A 24,436-nucleotide genomic window follows, 5' to 3' on the forward strand; every position below is an offset into this window, starting at 1 on the left:
GTGACACTTTCCCTTTAACCCCTTCATGACATGCAAACTTTATTTAGGTTATGTGTTTTGTCACTGCCTTTGATGTAGGCTCACACGCCAAGCCCACATCTTTCCCATCCCATGATGGCTGATTTAATAAGATGACTTGCCTCTAACAGCTGCTTGTGGATTGTAGATCTGCCTGCAGGTCTTAACCAGTTAAAATCCTCTGTCAATCTCTGACAGCGTGACTTAACACACGCCAGCGGGGAGAGCACCATTAACACACCCATGATATCATGGGGTGCCAGTGGGTTGTCATGACAGCCAGGGGTCAGCTGATGACCCCTATGTCTGTCATGACAATCCTCCTGTAAATGCCGGTATTCATAGGAAATCGTGATTTCTGGTGTGATGCACTGCTCCATATAGCATAATAATAAAATAAAAAAAAAAAAACAACCCCAGAAGTTTAAATAACCTCTTGCCCAATTAAATTGCTTTCACAATCGTCTGATCTTTATCCAGGGACTACCTAAATTGCTATATATAAAAACACATCTTTATTTCATATTCATTAAAACTAAGTCACAAACAACCCCACACCGTGAACACATAACCCGATAGGATGAACGCATAACCCGATAGGATGAACGCATAACCCGATAGGATGAACGCATAACCCGATAGGATGAACGCATAACCCGATAGGATGAACACATAACCCGATAGGACCAGGATCTACATATGCTGCTACATGTGCAGCTGAAATTTTGTTGTGGCGATTGAGCCGTAACTATCTCCTGATGAACCCTATATATAAGTAGGGAGAAACGCGTCGAGACTGAGACTGATATGTATTACTGATTTGGATAAGGACTATGGAGAGCGTGGGAATTTTTGAATATTGGAGAGAATAAGTAGAATGCAGGTGTTCTCTTGAAAACGTCTGAGATAAGTCCTTTTGTTCTGGTATTATATTTATTATCCTATTTATCCTGATTAATAAGGAGGGAGATATAGGGATAGATACCGAGGGACAGCCGCCGAGGAATGGGGGCACCAATTTACATTTAGGGTACGTGTAACATCAGTTATATTGGTTTATTATCCCAATTAAATATCTATATTCAAATATCTATATTTAACTAACGCTCTTTGTGGTCCTGGTCGTATCGGGTTATGTGTTCACGGTGTGGGATTGTTTGCGACTTTGTTTTAATGAATATGAAATAAAGATGTGTTTTTATTTATAGCAATTTACCGTATTTTTCGAACCATAAGACGCACTTTTTTCCCCCCAAATGTTGGGGGAAAGTGGGGGGTGCGTCTTATGGTCTGACTATAAGGCTGCGGGGAATGAGGGTGCCGCGGTGCAGCGGGTCATCGGCGGCACGAGCAGGCTGTAACAGCCTGCCGTGACCACGTGGGCCCGCTCATTACATATGCACGCCCATCCTCCCGCCCATCATCTCTCAGCGAAACCGGCGCTGACAGGTGGGCGGGGTGATGAGCGGGGGGGGGGAGGTGCGTGCATAATTAGCAGCCGGCCGTGATCACCCCTGGCAACTACAGCCTGGAGTGATCATGTGCGGCTGTATTCACTGCCCCCCGTGCATCATTATCAGCGCGGGGTGCAGTGAATCAGTGTACTCACCCGTCACCGTGTGTGGAGCCGCCCCCCTGCAGCATCGCGTCTTCCTGTCTGTGCCGACGGTCAGCTGATCTGGACACTAGTGGCGCGCACCGCGATGACGTCATCACTGTGCGCGCCGCTAGTATCCACCAGAATCTATCAGCTTACCGCCGGCACAGACAGGAAGACGCGATGCTGCAGACACCGGTGACGGCTCCACACAGCGGCGCTGCAGCTGAGACAGAGATCGGTGCTTCAGGGAGTGAGGAAGGGTAAGTATAAACGTTTATTTTTTTTTTTCCTGTGCCACAGGATACACGCCATTTACCAGGATGGGGGCATTTCATGAGCAGGATGGATGGGGGCATTTCATGAGCAGGATGGATGGGGGCATATCATGAGCAGGATGGATGGGGGCATATCATGAGCAGGATGGATGGGGGCATATCATGAGCAGGATGGATGGGGGCATATCATGAGCAGGATGGATGGGGGTATATCATGAGCAGGATGGATGGGGGCATTTCATGAGCAGGATGGATGGGGGCATTTCATGAGCAGGATGGATGGGGGCATATCATGAGCAGGATGGATGGGGGCATATCATGAGCAGGATGGATGGGGGCATTTCATGAGCAGGATGGATGGGGGCATTTCATGAGCAGGATGGATGGGGGCATTTCATGAGCAGGATGGATGGGGGCATATCATGAGCAGGATGGATGGGGGCATATCATGAGCAGGATGGATGGGGGCATATCATGAGCAGGATGGATGGGGGCATTTCATGAGCAGGATGGATGGGGGCATTTCATGAGCAGGATGGATGGGGGCATTTCATGAGCAGGATGGATGGGGGCATATCATGAGCAGGATGGATGGGGGCATATCATGAGCAGGATGGATGGGGGTATATCATGAGTAGGATGGATGGGGGCATTTCATGAGCAGGATGGATGGGGGCATTTCATGAGCAGGATGGATGGGGGCATTTCATGAGCAGGATGGATGGGGGCATATCATGAGCAGGATGGATGGGGGCATATCATGAGCAGGATGGATGGGGGCATATCATGAGCAGGATGGATGGGGGTATATCATGAGCAGGATGGATGGGGGGTATATTATTAGCAGGATGGGGGGTATATGAGCAGGATCATATACAAGGCAGGAGGATCCTTATCAGAATGGGGTACCTTAGTAGAGAATTTGGGGACATTACCCCCATAACAGTGTCAGGAGCAGATCCTCGCCCCATAACAGTGTGTCATGACCATATTTTTTGGTTAAAATTTTATTTTCCTATTTTCCTCCTCTAAAACCAGGGTGCGTCTTATGGTCAGGTGCGTCTTATAGTCCGAAAAATACGGTAGGTAGTCCCTGGATAAAAACTAATTTAACTACCTTACATTATATTATTTTCATTTTCTGGTTGTCACAGCTGTCTGATCTATCAAAATATAAAATAAATTAATCCAATCCAATCAATTAAACAGCGTAACGGAAAAAAAAATATGAAAACCTCCAGAACTGCGTTTTTTGGGTCACCGCAGCATTGCAATAAAATACAATAAGAAGGGATGAAAACATCGTATCTACCCTAAAATAGTATCCATGAAAATGTCAGCGCAGGGCACAAAAAATAAACCATCACACAGCCCCAGATCCTGAAAAATAAACCCATTACAGTTCTCAGAAAATGGAACAAAATTTTTGTTTTTAACAAACTTTTGAATTTCTTTTCTTCACCTAAATAAACTATACATGTTTGGATTTACTATGCAGTGAACATGGTAAATAAAAAAAAAAAAAAAAAATATTCTGGAATTGCACTTTTGTTTGTTTACCATTTCACCGCATTTGGAACTGTTTTCCCATTTTCCAGTGTACTGTGTTGCAAAATAAATGGTGTCATTCAAAAGTACAACTCATTCCGCAATAAAAAAATAAAAAGCCCTCATGTGGCTATAGTGATGGTAAAGTAAAAAAGTTATGGCTCTTGGAAGGCTCTTGGAAGGAGCAGCAGTTCTGTAACTTTTTATCTCTGACACTGACCTGCGGTGCGTCTTTCCAGACCGCAGCATCTAGAACTTTCAGCTGAAGGCTCCTTTTTTGTGAGCTAGTAGTACCTGGAAGTATAGACAACAATACTATGTGTTGTATTTCTAACTTTGTGCCCGGCAACATGGTGATGCATAGACGAGACTCCATCCTAAAAGGATTTAGGCCTATTTCATTCCCATCAGTCATACATGGAGCATGGTGCCTCTCAAGATTTTGCACTGTTATCAGGTTTCCCGAATTGGAGGATATGTTGTGGATAGTCTGTACCACCCAGTCATATAATCGTATATTTTTTTCCTGTCATTTGTTCCTTTTGCTGTACAGTCCATGAAACGTTTGTATGTAAAATTTAATTCTTTCTTTCAGTTCCGTTTCAGACCTGAATCCCAATTTCTGGCTCCTAAACTTGTAGAAAGTCTTTTCTACTAGTTTCCATTTCCAGTAGGCCATAAAAAAAAAGAGATATGGGATAAGATTTTGAGAAGAAAAGCCTCTCAAAGGGGGAAATAGAAGACTGGAAAGGGCACTCTTCCCTTGATTGACGTCAAATAAAAGAACCCTATTCTATGTATACAACCCATGAGTCTAAAGGTCCAGTCACACATAACGAGATTGTGAACGAGATCGCTATTACGTCACAGTTTCCGGATCGTTGCTTAGTCGTTGGTGAAATCGTATGTGAGGTGTCACACACACCAACTTTAGGAACGAGCATGCAATCTTGTAAATCGTCGGGACCCTGTCACACAACGGGGACGCAACTACACGCAACTCATCTAGGTCGTTAACGAAATTGTTATCTAGGTGTCAAACATACAGATCCATCCTGCCCAGCAGGACTCCAACGAGCCAAAAATGGCCCAGGCTGTTCAGCATCGACCAACGATTTCACAGCAGGGGGCGGATCGTTGGTACATGTCAAACACGACGAGATCACTAGTGAAGTCTTTGTTGCGTCACAGAAACTGTGACGTAGCAACGATCTCGTTATATGTGAAGTGGCCTTAATGGTTGGGTTTCATGCCTTGAGCTAATCAAAGACGGGGAGACTGGTTCCATACAGGACATGTTATAACTGTTTCTCAATGGTTCTTTAGCTGAGAAAAGTTTTCTATTGCCAACCTGTGTAAAACTATGGTTTAGAGAATGGGTCCCCAAATTGTGGTTCCGGAACCACATGTGATTCGCAGGTCCATGATGTGTGGCTTGGGGCTGTCTGCTAGCTTTCTGTGTTAGCAACAGGTTTAGCAAACAGCTATAAAGATGACATCTCCAGATGGGACTGAAAGCAACAATGTGCCGCAGGGTGAACTGTATACAAGTGGCTAAGAGAAAAGAAAGATATTATGCAGGTGAAGCATGACAGGAGAGAGAGATATACTGCAGGAAAGCACTCTGTATAATGCAGTCTTAAGCTGGTGTCACACTAAACGACAGCGACAACGACGTCGCTGTTACGTCACCATTTTCGGTGACGTAACAGCGACCTTGTAAGTCGCTGTTATGATCGCTGCTTAGCTGTCAAACACAGCAGAAGCAGCGATCATAAGGTCGCTGTGCTACATGTGCAGAGAGCAGGGAGCCGCGCTTAGCGCTGGCTCCTTGCTCTCCTGCAGCACACATCGGGTTAATTAACCCGATGTGTGCTGCATCTACATGTCACAGTTCAGAGAGCAGGGAGCCGCGCTTAGCGCTGGCTCCTTGCTCTCCTTGCTACAGTATGCATCGGGTTAATTACCCGATGCATACTGCAGCCACATGTCACAGTGCAGGAGCCGGCGCTGGCAGCAAGAGCGGCGGAGGCTGGTAACCAGCGTAAACATCGGGTAACCAGGGAAAGGTCTTCCCTTGGTTACCCGATGTTTACGCTGGTTACAGCTTACCGCAGCTGCCAGTGCCGGCTCCTGATCGCTTCATTTCGTCGCTCTCTCGCTGTCACACACAGCGATGTGTGTGTCACAGCGGGAGAGTGACGACCAAAAAATGAAGCTGGACATTCAGCAACGACCTGCGACCTCACAGCAGGGGCCAGGTCGTTGCTGGATGTCACACACAGCGACAGCGACGGGACGTCGCTGCAACGTCACAGAAAATGGTGACGTAGCAGCGACGTCGTTGTCGTCGTCGTTATGTGTGACACCAGCTTAAGATGAGAGATATAGTGCAATGGGGTGCTGAAAGAAAAGATATACTGTAGGATTGAGCTCTGCGTACAGCGGCTAAGATTAGTTGAACTGTGTTTATCTGCAGCTGAAAGTGTAGTCCTATGAAACGGCAAATGTGGTTCTATTGATGCATATGACAAAGGATTTTCTTCTGCTGTATGCATCAACTGACCAACATTTGCAGTTTCACAAAAATGATCTGTTAGCAATCAACAAACAGACATGTAGAGCCTGAAGGGAACCTGTTGTATAAAAAACGCTATTAACCTGCACACCTGTTTAATCGGCAGGTTAATAGTGTTCTAAAACTGCCTGCACGGAACGCTGGCTACCTGGAGGAAATTACCTTTATTTCTCCCAGAAGCTTTGGACTTTCAGCCATAGAGGCGCAGACGGAGCAGTTCAGTCACCTCTTTTGGGGTATGTCTGTACTTGCTTTACACATATTGAGGCTGAAATTTTTTCCCATTCATCTTTCAAAATAGCTCTGGCTCAGTTAGATTGCATGGAGAATATCTGGGAACAGCAATTTTCAGATTCTCAATGGGATTTAGGTCTGGACTTTGACTAGGCTATTCAAACACATGCCTTGATCTAAACCATTGATTTGCAGTGTTTCTGCCACATACAGTGTTTTGCTTTTAGCCCAAAATATTCTACTTTGGTCTCATCTGACCAGAGCGCCTTCTTCCACATACGAGCTGTGTGCCCTACATGGCTTTTTTCGAGCTTCTAAGGGGACTTCTTATGGCTTGCGTTCAAAAATGGCTTTCTTGTTGCCATAAAGGCCATATTTTTGGAGCATACGACTAAAGGGTGCTTTACATGCTGCGACATCGCTACCGATTGCTAGCGATGTTGAGCGTGATAGCACCCGCCCCCCGTCGCTCCTGCCACATTTGGTGCTCGCTGCCGTAGTGAACATTATCGCTACGGCAGCGTCAAACGCACATACCTTGTCAGCGACGTCGCTGTGACCGACGAACAATCCCTCCCTCAAGGGGGAGGTGCGTTCAGCGTCATAGCGACGTCACTGTGGGGTCACTAAGCGGCTCGCCAATAGAAGCGGAGGGGCGGAGATGAGCGGGACGTAACATCCGCCCACCTCCTTCCATCTGCATTGCCGGTGGACACAGGTAAGGAGATGTTCGTCGTTCCTGCGGTGTCACACATAGTGATGTGTGACGCCGCAGGAACGACGAACAACATCGTACCTGTGGCAGCAGCAATATTATGAAAAGGAGCGACGTGTCAACGATCACCGCTTTTGAACGATTTTGCGATCGTTGATCGTCGCTCCTTGGTGTCACGCTGCAATGTCGCTACCGGCGCCGGATGTGCGTCACTAACGACGTGACCCCGACGATATATCGGTAGCGATGTCGCAGCGTGTAAAGCACTCTTAACAGTTATCCTGTGGACAGATTCTCCAACCTAAGGTTTATAACCTCTGCAGCTCCTCCAGAGTGACCATAGGTCTCTTGGCTGCTTCTCTAATTAGTGCTCTCCTTGCTTGGGATGTCAGTTTAGGTTGACAGCCATGTCTTGGTAGGTTTGCGGTTGTGCCATACTTCTTCCATTTTTGGATAATGGATTGAACAATGCTTCGTGAGATGTTCAGAGCTTGGGCTATTTATTTTGTAACCTAACCCTTTTGCAAGGGACTGTATTAATGTTTCATGTTTTCTTTTCTTTTAGGTTGAGTTTGAAAATTCATCAGGTTATAAACAAGCAGAGGTAATACATCGGCAAGGTCACGTCTTCATATATCATTTAGTATAGATCTTATCATTGACAGGACCGCCACTCAAAAACGCAGTGTTTCACACCATCAGAAAGATTTAAAGACCGTGTCTCTTCTATGGGGAATATCTCTTTTACTGCAATTTTCAAGGATTTTCTGCTACTGGGCAGCCCAAGTCTTTACAGTCTAGGATTAGAAAAACATGGCTACTTTCTTCCAGGGACAGCACAAAACATGTCCATGGGATTGTGTCTGATATTGTAGCTTCGCTCCATTGAAGTGGAATGTATGTTGAGTATGCACACCTCTGCAACGTTCATTCCTTGTGGGACATCACTGGACGACTCAGCGCTGCTCTCTTCATTTACATCATAGAGCATGAATGTTACAGAGGTGCGCATGCTCGACATCTGCTCCAGTGCTCTGCAGAGTGCCGTTGTACAAGTCATTGGGTAGTTGTATAGGGGACAACTTCAAGACTTCACACAAAGTCTTTTTTAATAGGCAAACCAAAAATTCTTTGTCTGAGATCTTATTTGCTGCCTCTCAGAAAGAGCAAGTCCTCTTTGCTGAGATCCAGTGGTAGCAGACCTTTTTGAATACTTTTTTGCATCTTCGAGAAGTGCACTAAGATAATTCTTTGTTGTCTCTCCTTAGGTTTTGCAGGCTGTTCAAAACCTGACTCGTCTCTTGTACAGTATACAGGTGTGTATTTAATGTACTTGTTAGAATGAGGAATTAGAAATGTTATGTATTGGAAATCTAATTACTCTTAATAGTCATTTGCAAATCTAAGCATTGAAAGAAATTAAAGCTTGTAGAAACCTGGCAAAATGTCTTTTTTTTAACATACAGTGGAACCTTGGTTTACGAGAACAATCTGTTCTGGGAGTGTGCTTGTAAACCAAGTTACTCATCTAGCAAAACTAAATTTCCCATAGGAAATAATGCAAGCTCAGACAATTCGTTACACAACTTGTGCAATGTCCCATCCTGGTCCCCTATTGTGCCATTACACACACACACACACACACACACACACACACACACTATACTTACCTTACCTTCCATTCCCTCGCCGGCCTACTAGTTCTTGTAGTCCGCAGGTATGTGTATCCAGTAACCATTGCTACTGATGCTGAAGCTTCCCCAGTCAGCACATCAGCAGCAGACGTCATAAGCAGGAGCCGCTTGCCTCTGATTGGCCAGCGCGCTGTCTTTGAGAAGCGCTGACAGCGGAAGTTCCTCCATCGTCGCGATGGTTACCGAATACGTATACTGTACCTGCGGACTACAAGAACCAGGAGGCCAGCGAGGGGACGGAAGGTAAGGTGAGCAAAATATGTATGTGTGTGTGTGTGTGTGTGTGTGTGTGTTTTCTTTGTCGCTCCATTGGGAGACCCAGACAATTGGGTGTATAGCTTCTGCCTCCGGAGGCCACACAAAGTATTACACTTTAAAAGTGTAACCCCTCCCCTCACCCTCCCGTGCATCACGGGCTCCTCAGTTTTATGCTTTGTGTGGAAGGAGGCACACATCCACTCATGCATTCTCATTTTAGTTATATCGGTTTCAAGAAAAGCGGGCCGGAGCATCCTGTATGTTTCCTCCCCCCTCGCTGATCACTGTGGGGACCCCAGATTCCCGCACTTTCCTAGCGCCGCCCACGGCTCCACTCCTCCCCTGAGAGCTCCGGCAGCCATTTTTCTGCCATTCTGCCGGTGGAGGATTATCAGGGAAGAGCTCTGCAGCTCTGGGAGACCTAAGGCAGGGAATCTGGAGGACACACATTTCCGCTTTTCAGCGGTCGGTAAGCCACACCGGTCACCCGGTGCTGGTCCCCCTTGGGTGCCGGAATAGATACGTATTCTATATATATATATTTCTGTTCGGCCGGGCTGTATACCCTTTCCCATATACCCTCAGTGATCACTCTCCTAGGAGACAACAGCATGTCGTCCACAAGGAGCAAGGGCGCTAAGGCACAGGGTTTTTTTGCGACCTGTACCTCTTGTGCGGCTATGTTACCTGCGGGTTCCACCTACCCTCACTGTGAGCAATGCTCGACCCCTGTTTCGCTTGCTCAGCCGGAGCCTCGGTCACTAGTGGGCCCCTCGGCTCAGGTAGACCCCCCCTGCTCCCCCTGTCCAGGCAGCAGGGACAGAGTTTGCAGTTTTTGCTGAGAAACTCTCTGAGTCACTTTCACAATCCATGGCTCAGTCTATGGACAAATGGTCTGCCAAGCTGCTAGAAGCCTTGCAGTCCAGACCGGTCCTTACACAGGCCCCGGGCCCTGTTGGATCGTCGCCTCCAGGTCCCTCTCGGTCCGCGTCGCAGCGCGCTCCCGGGGTGGGCCCTAGGTCTCACGTGGAGGACTCCTGCACGGATCACAGTCCCAGACCGGCTAAGCGGGCTCGCTGGGAATCTTCCCCGACTTCTTCACGCTGCTCGGGTTCCCAGCTTGAGGACTCTCTGGAGGACGAGGCGGACGTCGCAGCTCAGGGCTCTGACCCTGACGTTGCCCTCAATCTTGATACACCTGAAGGGGACGCCTTAGTAAATGATCTTATCTCGTCCATCAACCAGGTGTTAGATCTATCTCCCCCGCCTCCACCTATAGAGGAGTCGGCTTCTCAGCAGGAGAAACACCAGTTTCGGTTCCCCAAACGTACACGGAGTGCGTTTTTCGATCACTCTAACTTCAGAGATGCTGTCCAGAAGCCCAGAGCGGTTCCGGACAAGCGCTTTACTAAGCGCCTTACTGACACACGTTACCCCTTCCCCTCTGACGTAGTTAAGGGTTGGGCTCAATGTCCCAAGGTGGATCCTCCAGTCTCTAGATTGGCGGCTAGATCTGTGGTATCGGTTGCAGATGGCTCATCGCTAAAAGATGCCACTGACAGGCAGATAGAGCTCCTGGTGAAATCCATCTATGAAGCCACGGGCGCGTCTTTTGCCCCGGCTTTTGCAGCCGTGTGGGCACTCCAAGCTATCTCAGCTTGTCTGTCTGAGATTAATGCGGTCACACGTACTTCTGCTCCGCAGGTTGCGTCTTTGACTTCTCAGGCGTCGACATTTTCTTCCTACGCCATGAACGCAGTCCTAGACTCTGCTAGCCGTACAGCGGTGGCATCCGCTAATTCTGTGGCAGTCCGCAGGGCCATGTGGCTGCGCGAATGGAAGCCTGACTCTGCTTCCAAGAGGTTCTTAACCGGTTTGCCGTTTTCTGGCGACCGATTGTTTGGCGAACGATTGGATGAGATTATTAAGGAATCCAAGGGAAAGGACTCCTCCTTACCCCAGTCCAAACCGAAGAGACCTCAGCAACGGAAAATACAATCGAGGTTTCGGTCCTTTCGTCCCTCCGCCAAGTCCCAATCCTCTTCGTCCAACAGGCCGGAGAAAGGCCAGAGGAACTCCTATGCGTGGCGGTCTAAGTCACGCCCCCAAAAAGCCGCCGGAGGCACTGCCTCCAAGGCGGCCTCCTCATGACTCTCGGCATCCCCGAACCGCATCCTCGGTCGGTGGCAGGCTCTCCCGCTTTTGCGACGCCTGGTGGCCACATGTTCAAGACCGATGGGTGAGAGACATTCTGTCTCACGGTTACAGGATAGAGTTCAGCTCTCGTCCTCCGACTCGTTTCTTCAGAACCTCTCCGCCCCCCGCTCGGGCCGACGCACTTTTTCAGGCAGTGGACGCTCTGAAGACAGAAGGAGTTGTGATTCCCGTTCCCCCTCAGGAACATAGTCGCGGCTTTTACTCCAACTTGTTCGTGGTGCCAAAGAAGGACGGATCATTCCGTCCCGTTCTGGACCTCAAACTACTCAACAGACATGTGAGCACCAGACTGTTTCAGATGGAATCTCTCCGCTCGGTCATCGCATCGATGTCACAAGGAGACTTCCTAGCATCGATCGACATCAAGGATGCTTATCTCCATGTGCCGATCGCACCCGAACATCAACGCTTCTTGCGTTTCGCCATCGGGGACGAACATCTTCAGTTCGTGGCATTGCCTTTCGGCCTGGCGACAGCCCCACGGGTTTTCACCAAAGTCATGGCATCCGTTGTGGCGGTCCTACACTCTCAGGGCCACTCGGTGATTCCCTACTTAGACGATCTCCTAGTCAGGGCACCTTCTCGGTTGGCGTGTCAACACAGCCTTACCGTCGCTCTGGCGACTCTCCAGCAGTTTGGGTGGATCATCAACTTCCCAAAATCCAAGTTGACACCGACCCAATCACTGACTTACCTCGGGATGGAGTTTCATACACAGTCAGCGGTAGTCAAGCTACCGCTGGACAAACAGCTTTCTCTGCAGGCAGGGGTGCAATCTCTTCTTCGGGGTCAGTCACACCCCTTGAGGCGCCTCATGCACTTCCTGGGGAAGATGGTGGCAGCGATGGAGGCAGTGCCCTTCGCGCAATTCCAACTGCGCCCACTCCAATGGGACATTCTCCGCAAATGGGATAGGAGGTCGACTTCCCTCGACAGGAACGTCTCTCTTTCCCTTGCAACCAAGACGTCTCTTCAGTGGTGGCTTCTTCCCACTTCTCTATCGCAGGGAAAATCCTTCCTGCCCCCAACCTGGGCTGTGGTCACCACGGACGCGAGCCTGTCAGGGTGGGGAGCGGTTTTTCCTCCACCACAGGGCTCAGGGAACCTGGACTCCGATAGAGTCTTCCCTTCAGATCAATGTTCTGGAGATAAGGGCAGTGTATCTAGCCCTATTGGCCTTCCATCGGTGGCTGGAGGGCAGACAGATCCGTATACAGTCGGACAACGCCACTGCCATCGCATACATCAACCACCAGGGCGGCACGCGCAGTCGTCATGCCTTCCAGGAAGTCAAAAGAATTCTGCAGTGGGTGGAAGCCACAGCCTCCACGATCTCCGCAGTTCACATCCCGGGCGTAGAAAACTGGGAAGCAGATTTTCTCAGTCGTCAGGGCATGGACGCGGGGGAATGGTCTCTTCACCCAGACGTGTTTCGAGAGATCTGTCGCCGCTGGGGAACGCCGGACGTCGATCTCATTGCGTCACGGCACAACAACAAAGTCCCGGCATTCATGGCACGGTCTCAAGATCACAGAGCTCTGGCAGCGGACGCATTAGTTCAGGATTGGTCGCAGTTTCGACTGCCTTATGTATTTCCTCCTCTGGCGATGCTGCCCAGAGTGTTACGCAAGATCAGGTCCGACTGTCGCCGCGCCATTCTCGTCGCTCCAGATTGGCCGAGGCGGTCGTGGTACCCGGATCTGTGGCATCTCATGGTGGGTCAGCCGTGGGCGCTTCCAGACCGCCCAGACTTGCTGTCACAAGGGCCGTTTTTCCATCTGAATTCTGCGGCCCTCAACCTGACTGTGTGGCCATTGAGTCCTGGCTCCTAGCGTCTTCAGGGTTATCTCAGGATGTCATTGCCACTATGAGACAGGCCAGGAAACCAACGTCCGCCAAGATCTATTACAGGTCTTGGCGGATCTTCTTGTCCTGGTGCTCTGATCATGGTTTTACTCCCTGGCCTTTTGCCTTACCCATTTTTCTTTCATTCCTTCAATCCGGAATGGACAAGGGTTTGTCACTCGGCTCTCTCAAGGGACAAGTATCGGCGCTCTCAGTATTTTTTCAAAAGCGCCTGGCCAGGCTTCCGCAGGTCCGCACGTTCCTGCAGGGAGTTTGCCACATAGTCCCACCTTACAAGCGCCCGCTGGAACCCTGGGACCTTAACAGGGTGCTAACGGCTCTTCAGAAACCACCTTTCGAGCCGCTGCGGGATGTCTCTTTATCACGTCTTTCGCAGAAGGTGGCATTTCTAGTGGCAGTTACATCACTCCGAAGAGTGTCGGAGCTTGCAGCGCTGTCATGCAGAGCCCCCTTCCTGGTTTTTCACCAGGATAAGGTGGTTCTGCGTCCTGTCCCGGAATTTCTCCCTAAGGTGGTATTTCCTTTTCATCTCAATCAGGATATCTCCTTACCTTCATTTTGCCCTAATCCAATTCACCAATGTGAAAAGGATTTGCACTCATTAGATCTAGTGAGAGCACTCCGGTTCTACGTGTCTCGCATGGCGCCCCTGCGCCGTTCAGATGCGCTCTTTGTCCTTGTCGCTGGCCAGCGTAAGGGTTCGCAGGCTTCCAAGTCAACCTTGGCTCGGTGGATCAAGGAACCGATTCTTGAAGCTTACCGTTCTTCGGGGCTTCCGCTTCCTTCGGGGCTGAAAGCCCATTTTACCAGAGCCGTGGGTGCGTCCTGGGCATTGCGGCACCGGGCTACGGCTCAGCAGGTGTGTCAGGCAGCTACCTGGTCTAGTCTGCACACTTTCACGAAACACTATCAGGTGCATACCTATGCTTCGGCAGACGCCAGTCTAGGTAGGCGAGTCCTTCAGGCGGCGGTTGCCCACCTGTAAGAGGAAGTCGTGTCGGCTCTTTTTATCGAGGTATTCTTTTACCCACCCAGGGACTGCTTTTGGACGTCCCAATTGTCTGGGTCTCCCAATGGAGCAACAAAGAAGAAGGGAATTTTGTTTACTTACCGTAAATTCCTTTTCTTCTAGCTCCTATTGGGAGACCCAGCACCCGCCCCAGTTCCCTTCGGGCTGTTGTTCTTTTGTGTACACATGTTGTACATGTTGAATTGCTCTTTTGGTTCATGGTTTTCAGTTCTCCGAACATCCTTCGGATTGAATTTACCTTAGACCAATTTATAAGTTTCCTCCTTCCTGCTTTTGCACCAAAACTGAGGAGCCCGTGATGCACGGGAGGGTGTATAGGCAGAGGGGAGGGGTTACACTTTTAAAGTGTAATACTTTGTGTGGCCTCCGGAGGCAGAAGCTATACACCCAATTGTCTGGGTCTCCCAATAGAAGCTAGAAGAAAAGGAATTTACGGTAAGTAAACAAAATTCCCTTCTTTGTGCGGACTGCAAGAGCGGGTGAAAGTACAGAACCGGAAGTGTGTTCGGTGAGCATTTGCTCATACAGCAAAGATTGCTCTTAAACTGAGTTACAAATTTACAGCAAGCTTTGCTCGTATAGCGAAATACTCAGACACCAAATTACTCGTAAACCGAGGTTCCACTGTACGCCATATCTTATAAAGATCTTGTTTACCCGTTGTTTCAAGTAGCTTTGCAGTTTTGCTGTGTTATGTGTGTATGTGAGGAGTAAAACAATGTCTGGCTATTACTAACATGTCTTTTGTTTTTCACCATTTTTTCCCTCGGCTGGATTTGTTTCTAATTTTAGTTTTCTCAGAAGTAGTTTTTTATAGCTGTTACTATGTCTCTAATGCTCGGCACACAGATAGATCTCTGCTCTTCCTTTGCTGGAGGACCTAGATAGCAGCAGGAGATTGAAGGACAGTATACCTTAGTACCGAGCTGTGCAGCTGTGAATCCAGAACTAAAGGGAAATATATTTGCTCACACTGCATCTGGATCTGACTGATCTCCCAGGGCTGAGTGCTCCTCATTCCTCTTCCCTTTTAGAGTATAATTGGAGGTGAAACCTGAACTGTTTTTTTCAGAGTGGATGGCAAGTTCTGTGGAAAAAGTAAAAGTGACTCATAAGTAGAGAAAGGAGCAGAATTCTCTTGATTCTGTATATAACAGAGCTTCTTATTTTTGCCTGTACTATTGAGTTATACATAGATTGTTGAAAGAACATTGACCATTTAAGACTCTTATTTCCTTGTCAGGCTGTTGTAACTTTGCAGGACACCCAGATAGAACTTCATAAAGCACTACTCCAGGATCGTGACCCAGGCGGCAAGGGCTTAGCTATCCGTGGGGCTCTTCTGCAGGAACATAGCCGGCATCAAGAAAGACACCGTGGAGAGTTGGCCAATTTAGAGAAACTTCAGCAACAGCTTCAGCATGAAAAACAGCGCTGGGAGCGGGAGTGTAACCAGAAGGAACGGGAATATGAGGAGATGGAGAACGTGCTCCAGGAGAGGCAGAGAGAGTGCCAGAATCAGGAGCATGTACTGGAGGAGGAAAGGGAGGAACTCGGACAGAAGCTTCAGGAGTACCAGCAGAACGTGGAGAGGCTGAGCCAAGGCCAGAGGATTGTGGAGGATAAGAGGCAACAGCTCTGTCTGAAGCACAGGCTCCTCAGTCACACCCGTCAGAGCAGCATGCCGGTTCTCATCCCACACACTAAAACCGAGGTATCATCAGTTCTTATCGCCTTAAGTACCCACCAGTATAGTCGTGTAGTGATCATCGATTGTTACATGCACCCACGTGTATATATTATACAAACATTGAACCCAAACTCTTTAATGAACATTTGATCTGTAGTTTGATTTCAGACGGTTCTTTGACTGCATTTACATTTGGAGGCAGAGTTAAACCGTAAAGAACAGAAATATTAATTTTCTGTTCCACGGTTATGAATCAGTCTATGCACAGAATTTTATTGATAATTGGTATGTCTGTGTGGCACTAAAACAGTTGATTCCAGCTTATATTTAGAGGACGGGCTTCCTTCAGACTTCTTTTTAGGCACCCTTCACACCTCCGTGTAAAACACACAAACACAGCTTGCACAGTCCGTGGTGTAGGTGCGTATGTGTGCGTGTGTCCGTGTGTGTGTTCAGCATGTGCTATCAGCGTGCTATCCATGTGAAATCCGGATAGCATACGGACAGCATGAACTTCTATACTCCGCTGTCCCCGAAGCTGCCGCTTCCAGGTCTGCGGTGCAGTGAATATGCATGAGCATAATGAGCGGGCCTGGAAGCAGGTGACAACAGTGCTGGAGACAGGGTTATATAGAAAATCATTTTATTTGAAAAACAAGTGTTTTCTCCGGTACGTGTCACACTGATCACATCAGTATGCAGGCCGTGTGACATCAGTGCTGCCAGAGAAAAATGGACATGTCGCTGTGTGGAGCACACAAACACCTTTCTTTTTGAAAACACAAACATGTGCACAGATCCGTTGATTTTAATGGGTCTACATGTGTCCATGTCTCCGGTACCTGTGAAAATGGACGCCACACGTACCGGAAACACGGACGTGTGAAGGAGGCCTTGTAGTCACGTTTTATTTAGTGCAAAAAATCCTATTAACACATGAAAGATAGATGACACAACAGTCAGAGCTCCTCCAGGAAACCCCACCCAAAAACTCATCTCCGTTTCTTTTAGTTTGCACTTTCACATCATTTTACAAAAAAAAAAATATAAATAAAAAATCTGAATCTGGGGTGGTATACATTTAGGCACCATTTCATCAAAGCTTTTATGCCAGAAAGCCGGAGTAAAAGCAATGAAAAGTCTCAAATTTGTTTGCACAACAAAAAGTTGGGCAAAATGTTTTTGACTTTTGTCATTTTCACATCAGTTTGAATCTTTTCCGCTAAAATGGCTGGAGATTGGAAGGAGTCGGGGCAGGACAGGGCGTGACTATGGCCATGAATCAAATTAATAATATTGTCGATTTGTACTCCAGAATTCCACACGGAAGCGCTCAACATGTATAAGATATGTCGAATCATTAAGTGTCGTGTGTCTCCTAGTGAATTCAATACCTCGTATGCCAGGGAGCCTGTCATTAAGACTAGCATGCAGTACGCCAATCTTAATGAATCAGCCCTTTAGTCTTTGTGTAATTTTTTTTTTTTTTTCCACCACCCCTATTATATATTAAATTGTAGAATTAAAAATAAAAAAGGGTATTCCATATATTCCCCTGGGAAAAATATGATGTGTATCTGGGTACAGATGTTCTTTACATATGCTTGTATTGTTACCAGTCGGGGTATAGCTGAACACGACATGCACTGTATTTCTTTTTTTTTTTATTGTGAAAATTCTCATTTGCACATTTGGTGTAAGGTGTCTGGTGAGACGTCTGACAATACAAATACCCCTGGACTTCAGAGGGCACTGTGGTTGTGTCATTATTTTATTTCATGGTGGGGCGGTTACGCTCAAAGTATGGTAAGGAGTGTGTGAAGACATCCCTAAAAAGCCACTTCTTTACATTAACACGTCTCAGGCAAAAAGAAAATTACAAGTTTAATAAAGTAAGGACAGAGGTTATGAGAAAATGTGTTAGAAAACACGGACGTTCCTGTAAAAAACCCGCTGAGCTCATTCTTGTACTTTCCTTCATATAACAGGGTGTAAGAAACTCCCAGCATGAAAGATTAGAGAATGAAGACTCCAGCTATATTACTGGCACTCTGGCTCAGATGTCGCTCCGCAGCAGTACCACACTCCCGGACTCACATCCACAGGTGGAGAATATCACAGACTTAGCAGACATTTCTGAGGACAGCCCTGTGGACATCTCCAGTGAACCTTGGAGCTCCTTAATTTCCCGACAGCAGAGGATCGAGAATTCCTCCCGGCACAGCAATAAAGATGCCTGTAATAACGGTAAAGCAGAACACAATAGTAAACCTGGACGACACAAATTTGGAACATGTACAGAGAACCTATCACTTTCATGTTTTATTAACTATTTATATTATCCTAATTTTCATGGTTAATTTTTTTTTTTTAATAGAATATTTACAGAGGTATTTTCTGCTGTGGGTACATGCTGCATAAATTGCAGCAGTTTTTTCTACAGATTCTTCTCTAGTGCACTCCCAGTTAGTTCAGACTGGAAAATAAGACAAAACAGACAAAACCATAATAAATAAATAATCTTTATTTTTATATAGCCCTAACATATTCCACAGTGCTTTACATACATCAGCAATACTGTTGCCATTGGGGCTCACAATCTAAAATCCCTATCCGTATGTGTTTGGAGTGAGGGAGGAAACCAAAGAACCCGGAGGAAACCCACACAAACACTGGGAGCATATACAAACTCCTTGCGGATGTTGTCCTTGGTGGAATCTGAACCCAGGATCCCAGCATTGCAAGACTGCAGTGCTAACCACTGAGCCACCATATCCCTGTACGGTCAGACACAGCCATTACACAGTACATAGCAGGGACACATTTATAAAATTATCTCAGCATAGAAATCTTTTTTTAAAAAAAAAACCAAAAACACATCCAATTGTGAAACTTATTATTATTCCAAGATCTAGTTATTAAAATGACCTTTATGAGAAAACCGCTTTTAAAGAGGAGCTTTCACTACTTTTTCATTTGTAACTGCCTACCTCATCATAAAGGGTCTGAGGAGCCGATTTAATTTTTTTTTCTTTCTTATATTACATACATGAGATATGGGCTCCTGAATTTTACTGTTCCCAATATACTAAAAAGTGGGGAGACAAAGGGCGCAATAGGGTCTTACCCGATATAGCAAGTGGTGATAGGAAAGGAACAGTAACACTCACCTGATAGGGTTGTGCCAGTCACAACTCCTTCAAAAGCATGTGAGTGTCCGTGTGATTCAAGCAGCGGCCCCGTATAACAATATAGAATGTTAATTAAATATAGAGAGGGAACCACGGGTATATGCCGCGCTTAAAAACCACTGAAGTGGAAATGATGTGAAAATTTCTCTTTTATTTACAGCATTCCTACGCGTTTCAGAGACAAAGACCGTCTCCTTCTTCAGGGAAAAAAGAAAATGATGATTTCTTTTTTCCCTGAAGAAGGAGACGGTCTTTGTCTCTGAAACGCATAGGAATGCTGTAAATAAAAGAGAAATTTTCACATCATTTCCACTTCAGTGGTTTTTAAGCGCGGCATATACCTGTGGTTCCCTCTCTATATTTAATTAACTGTTCCCAATATGAAATTCTCACTTTAAACTAAGGGTTTTAACAGTTATTCTTTCTTGGGAGTGTTTACTCTATCCCCTATATGATGCTGTATCATAGTTTTTAAGGTTGAAGGGAGACTCTAAGTCCATCTAGTTCAACCCGTAGCCTAACATGTTGATCCAGAGGAAGGCAAAAAAACCCCAATGTGGCAAACAAGTTCCAATGGGGAAAAAATTTCCTTCCTGACTCCACATCCGGCAATCAGACTAGTTCCCTGGATCAATACCCTGTCATAAAATCTAATATACATAACTGGTAATATTAAATTTTTCAAGAAAGGCGTCCAGGCTCTGCTTAAATGTTAGTAGTGAATCACTCATTACAACATCATGCGGCAGAGAGTTCCATAGTCTCACTGCTCGTACAGTAAAGAATCCTCGTCTGTGATTAAGATTAAACCTTCTTTCCTCGAGACGTAGCGGATGCCCCCGTGTTCCAGTCGCAGGCCTAGGTGTAAAAAGATCTTTGGAAAGGTCTCTGTACTGTCCCCTCATATATTTATACATTGTGATTAGATCCCCCCTAAGCCTTTGTTTTTCCAAACTAAATAACCCCAAGTTTAATAACCTGTCTTGGTATTGCAGCCCACCCATTCCTCTAATAATCTTGGTCGCTCTTCTCTGGACCTTCTCCAGTTCAGCTATGTCCTTCTTATATATCGGTGACCAGAATTGTACACAGTATTCTAAGTGCGGTCGCACTAGTGACTTGTACAGAGGTAGAACTATATTTTTTTCATGAACACTTATACCTCTTTTAATACATCCCATTATTTTATTAGCCCTGGCAGCAGTTGCCTGACACTGTCCACTAAAGTGAAGTTTACCATCCACCCATACACCCAAGTCTTTTTCTGTGTCTGTTTTACCCAGTGTTCTACAATTAAGTACATAATCATAAATGTTATTTCCTCTACCCAAGTGCATGACCTTACATTTATCTACATTAAACGTCAATAAATTAATTCTTTACCAGGACCAGAACTCCCAACATTATGCTTCTTAGGCAGGCCCTTTATCCCCTAGTCTAGTGCCTCTAATAAAGGTATAATCCCAAGAAGTCATGGAATGCAAAAAAAGAATGCAAAACTCTATTGAGAAGGCTTATTCAGCAAGATCTGATGAGTCTTGATGTTTCTCACTTGATCACGGTGTGAACGCCTCAATTATGTTGCTTATTTTTCTGTTATTACAGAGTCGAGAGAGGAGAGCTGCAGTTTTGGAGCAGCTTTCCTCTCTCAGTGCTGTCATAAAAGTAAGCAACCAGAGTAAGGCTATGTGCACACTGGGAAATGGAATTTTCTTGAGAAAATTCCGCATGGTCTCAAAGATTACCGCACCCGCGGTAAAAAAACGCGGCAAACCGCACCCGAAAACCGCATGCGGTTTGCTGCGGTTTCACCGCGGTGTTGTTCGTGGTATTGCCGCGGTTTTGCCGCGTGCGGGTTGGGATGTGCTTTATTGCATTGCATTCAATGCAATAAAGCACATTGAAAAAAAAAAAAGTCATTTAATTCTGAGATAGTAGATAGACAGAAGAATAGATAGAGGGATAGACAGATAGAAGGGATAGAGGGATAGATAGATAGATAGATAGAGGACAGATCGCTACATTTCCCATGGTCGGCAGTGAGTTCACATTACCGGCCGTGGGAAATGACCGGTAATTACCTCTGCTGTCTGCTGCATTCATTCAGCGCTCTGTCTGTGTCAGTCGCGGCTGGATGTAAGCAGCGCAGGACGTCGGAGCTGTGGATTACGCCGGAGCTTTGGTGCGGGAGGGGTTAATAAAATGGTGAACGAGGCTTGTTTGTTTTATTTAAATTAAAGGATTTTTCTGTGTGTGTGTTTTTTCACTTTACTTACGGGTTGATCATGTCAGCTGTCTCATAGACGCTGCCATGATCAAGCCTGGAGTTAATGGCGGCGATCCACCACCATTAACCCCTTGTATTACCCTGCTGCCACTGCTACACGGCGGCAGGAAGAGCCGGGGACACGCCGGTGCTGCCGCATAATGCATGCGACAGTCCCGGGGCAGCTGCGGCTGATATTCTCGGCTGCGGGAGGGGGAGTGAGGCGGGGGACATTAACCCTGCCCCTCTCCCTCCCCAGCCTGAGAATACCGGGCCGCCGCTGTGTGCTTACCTCGGCTGGAAGGTAAAAATACAGCGGAGCCCACGTTCTTTTTTTTCTATATTTCCGTTTTCTTTGTGTGTTCTATGTGTCTGTGTCTGTGTTCGATGTCTGTGTGTGTCTGTGATATGTGTGATCTGTGTGTTTACTCTCTGCACGGCTTCCTCTTCCTGTAATGATATCACTTCCCTGCAAAACTGCAGACAGGCGATGTACATTACCGGAGGTAAACCGCGAAATAACGCAGGAAAACGCAGTGAACCGCACAGAATTTGCTCCCTGCGTTATTCCCTGCGGGATTTCACGATTACATTGGAGTCAATGGAGTGAAATCCCGCAGCGACGTGCGGAAAAGAATTGACATGCAATTGTTTTTGCTGCGGGAATCCCGCAGCAAAACATGCAGCTGTCAAATTCCGCCTAGTGCGCACAGGATTTTTTTTGCCCATAGGTTTTGCTGGTGATTCACTGCAGAGATGTTATGAACATTTTCTGCAGCGAAACATGCAGCAAAACCGCAAAAAATCTGCGGGAAAATCCGGTAAGTGCGCACATAGCCTAAGGCCAGGATCAAATGGAGTTTTAGCCTACTATCAGTGAATCCATCAGGGCTTACTCATACATGTAAAACCCTTGAAAATGAGTTTCGGACATATGCACTGAGGAAGCTGTTGACTGTATTGATGCTGATGGGAGTCTGTTGGACATCATGTTTGTCCCTATACACCTTGTAAGATGGTCACTGTGAAAATACTAGCAGGGAGATATGTTTCATTGAGATTGTTAGCCTCGGTGATGTGAACTCTGATGTATGCTCCAGTATATTAGGTGCTGACAGGGTTAAATGGTTTCAACAGAGTCGGGTTTTTGTGCACAGCTAAGAGGATGAGTGGAACCGCTGTTCACCATATCTCCACTTTATGGCCTTGTCCAGCAGATAAAAGTGAGGCCTCTGAACTCCCTAAAGGCCCCTTTACACACTGCAACATCGCTAGCGATATCGCTGTAATGTCACCGGTTTTGTGACGGAATAGCGACCTCCCCAGCGACATTGCAGTGTGTGACACGCATCAGCGACCTGGCCCCCGCTGTGAGGTCGCTGATCGCTACAAGTCATTCAGGACCATCCTTTGGTCCTTTGTTTCTCGCTGCGCAGCATGCATCGGTGTGTTTGACACCATTACAACGATATCGTTAGCGACCCAGCCCAAAGGCGTGCTAGCGTTCCCTTTCCAGCGAGGTCGTTCTGCAGGTCCATATCGCTGCTGCGTCGTTGGCCAGATCTGCCTGTTTGACAGCTCACCAGCGACTGTTAGAGACTTTCCAGCGATCCCGGCCAGGTCGAGATCGCTGGTGGGATCGCTAGAAAGTCTGTGTGTAAAGGGGCCTTAAGGGTTCTGTGTCTGGAGGTGAACAGACCTTCAAAGTCGTGCATGTATTGCTAAGAGCCTCACTTTAATTATGTGTGCGCAGACCCCGCAGATATACAGACTGTGTATGTACTGTTCTGTTTTCTTTGATATAATGGCTGTTCATATTTACTTTATTTAGTGCTTTTTATAAAGTTTTTAATTAACTTGCTGAAAATTTAAATGAGAAGCTTTCCTCTGTTATCCTCATGAAGTAGCTGGGTGAGCCGATCTACCACTGCCTATTGGAGGTCTGCACCAAGATGTGGCCGAATGCCTCAAATATCCATATGCCAAAAAATGTTGTCCAACAGAGCACACAGTGACTCGGTCTTCATGATTATAGTCAATGGCTTCGTCAGGGCAAACGTCTGAATTCCGTTTTCCAGGGCTTCAGATATAAGCTCCAATAGAGCCACTTACCATATGCTAAAACTCTATGGAAACATTGCCAAAGTATTTCTCATCATGATCACACCAAATTACACTAAAAATGCCTGCTAGACATTCTCTGTACGCTTTCCATCTCCCTTTCTGAATCTAATTTCTGATACTTAAGCAGTGTCATACACGATAGAAAAAAGTTTATGCCCCCAGAGAAAAATTGGGCACAGTAACATTCAGAATCCTTGTTTTCACAATCGTATTTATATAAATTTGACGTGTCCTCACCTGTGGATGAGCGACTTACCCCTCCTTTTACGTTGTAATTAAAATGATGTGAAAAGTACAAGACACAATAATTTAAATGGGCAGGAGGGCAGAGAGGAGCAGCCCAACAAGCAATGTGTGTACGTATGTCAATCACCTGTAGCAGCGCAGGAAGAAGCCAGCCGAATGCAGCTCCGAACTAGGCCCGTTTATTCCTGTGGATCTGGCCGGATCTTAAAACTGAAGTATTTCAGATAAAAATATATCTGGGTGTAATAATGCAGCCGGGCTCTGATTTCTGCTGCTCGTGGTTGGGACAGCATGAGTTGACTGATAGGTCAAGAAATGGAGCCTACATGGGAGAGTCACTGGGTTTTCACAATCCAATAACTTGCCTGTCACTGGACAGATAACTTATCCCACAACACATCATCGTCATTTCCCACCAGAATTATCAAATATCCCTGCTTGTATATATCATGGGGATAATAATCTCGTGTGGTCCAGGAGCCTTCCAAGTGCATTATTCACCGAGAAGATGGACATATTTTGGAAATTCCATTTTGGTACTTTACTTCAGAGATATTTGCATTTTATGTGTCCGGCTTCGGTATCTGCTGTTTGCAAAAATGATGACTTGAAGTGCGGCCATGCTGGTTGATTCTCAAACTGGTCTCTCAGAAACCGATAGTACGTTCTGTCTTGATAGATGTAGACGGTTTATGGTGACTTTCTGGAGGCTGGTTCCAAGGTGACAAGAAATATAGCTGCACCTCCTGTTCTCACAGAAATGGTCATCAGAACTGGAAAAAGCAAATATCTTTAAGAATCAATAAGACTTTTTGCTTTGATTACAAAGATTTTCCAGCTTTCCTGGATACATGAACAGGCCAGACCAACACAGAGAGATTCTTTG

At 46.6% G+C, this 24,436-nt stretch overlaps 1 protein-coding gene across 3 annotated transcripts in view; it reads left to right on the forward strand.

Annotated features, from left to right (window-relative positions):
* Positions 1-24,436, forward strand: part of ARHGEF28 (Rho guanine nucleotide exchange factor 28) — a 345,613-nt gene that overhangs the window by 313,942 nt on the left and 7,235 nt on the right. For all 3 annotated transcript variants that reach the window (XM_075325325.1, XM_075325342.1, XM_075325333.1), the window contains 4 exons: positions 7,534-7,572; positions 8,237-8,284; positions 15,277-15,747; positions 17,712-17,970. In XM_075325325.1, coding sequence (XP_075181440.1) covers positions 7,534-7,572; positions 8,237-8,284; positions 15,277-15,747; positions 17,712-17,970 — 817 coding nt within the window. The remainder of the gene's footprint in view (positions 1-7,533; positions 7,573-8,236; positions 8,285-15,276; positions 15,748-17,711; positions 17,971-24,436) is intronic.

Source organism: Anomaloglossus baeobatrachus, chromosome 1, assembly GCF_048569485.1.
Source record: "Anomaloglossus baeobatrachus isolate aAnoBae1 chromosome 1, aAnoBae1.hap1, whole genome shotgun sequence".
Classification (NCBI taxonomy): Eukaryota; Metazoa; Chordata; class Amphibia; order Anura; family Aromobatidae; genus Anomaloglossus; species Anomaloglossus baeobatrachus.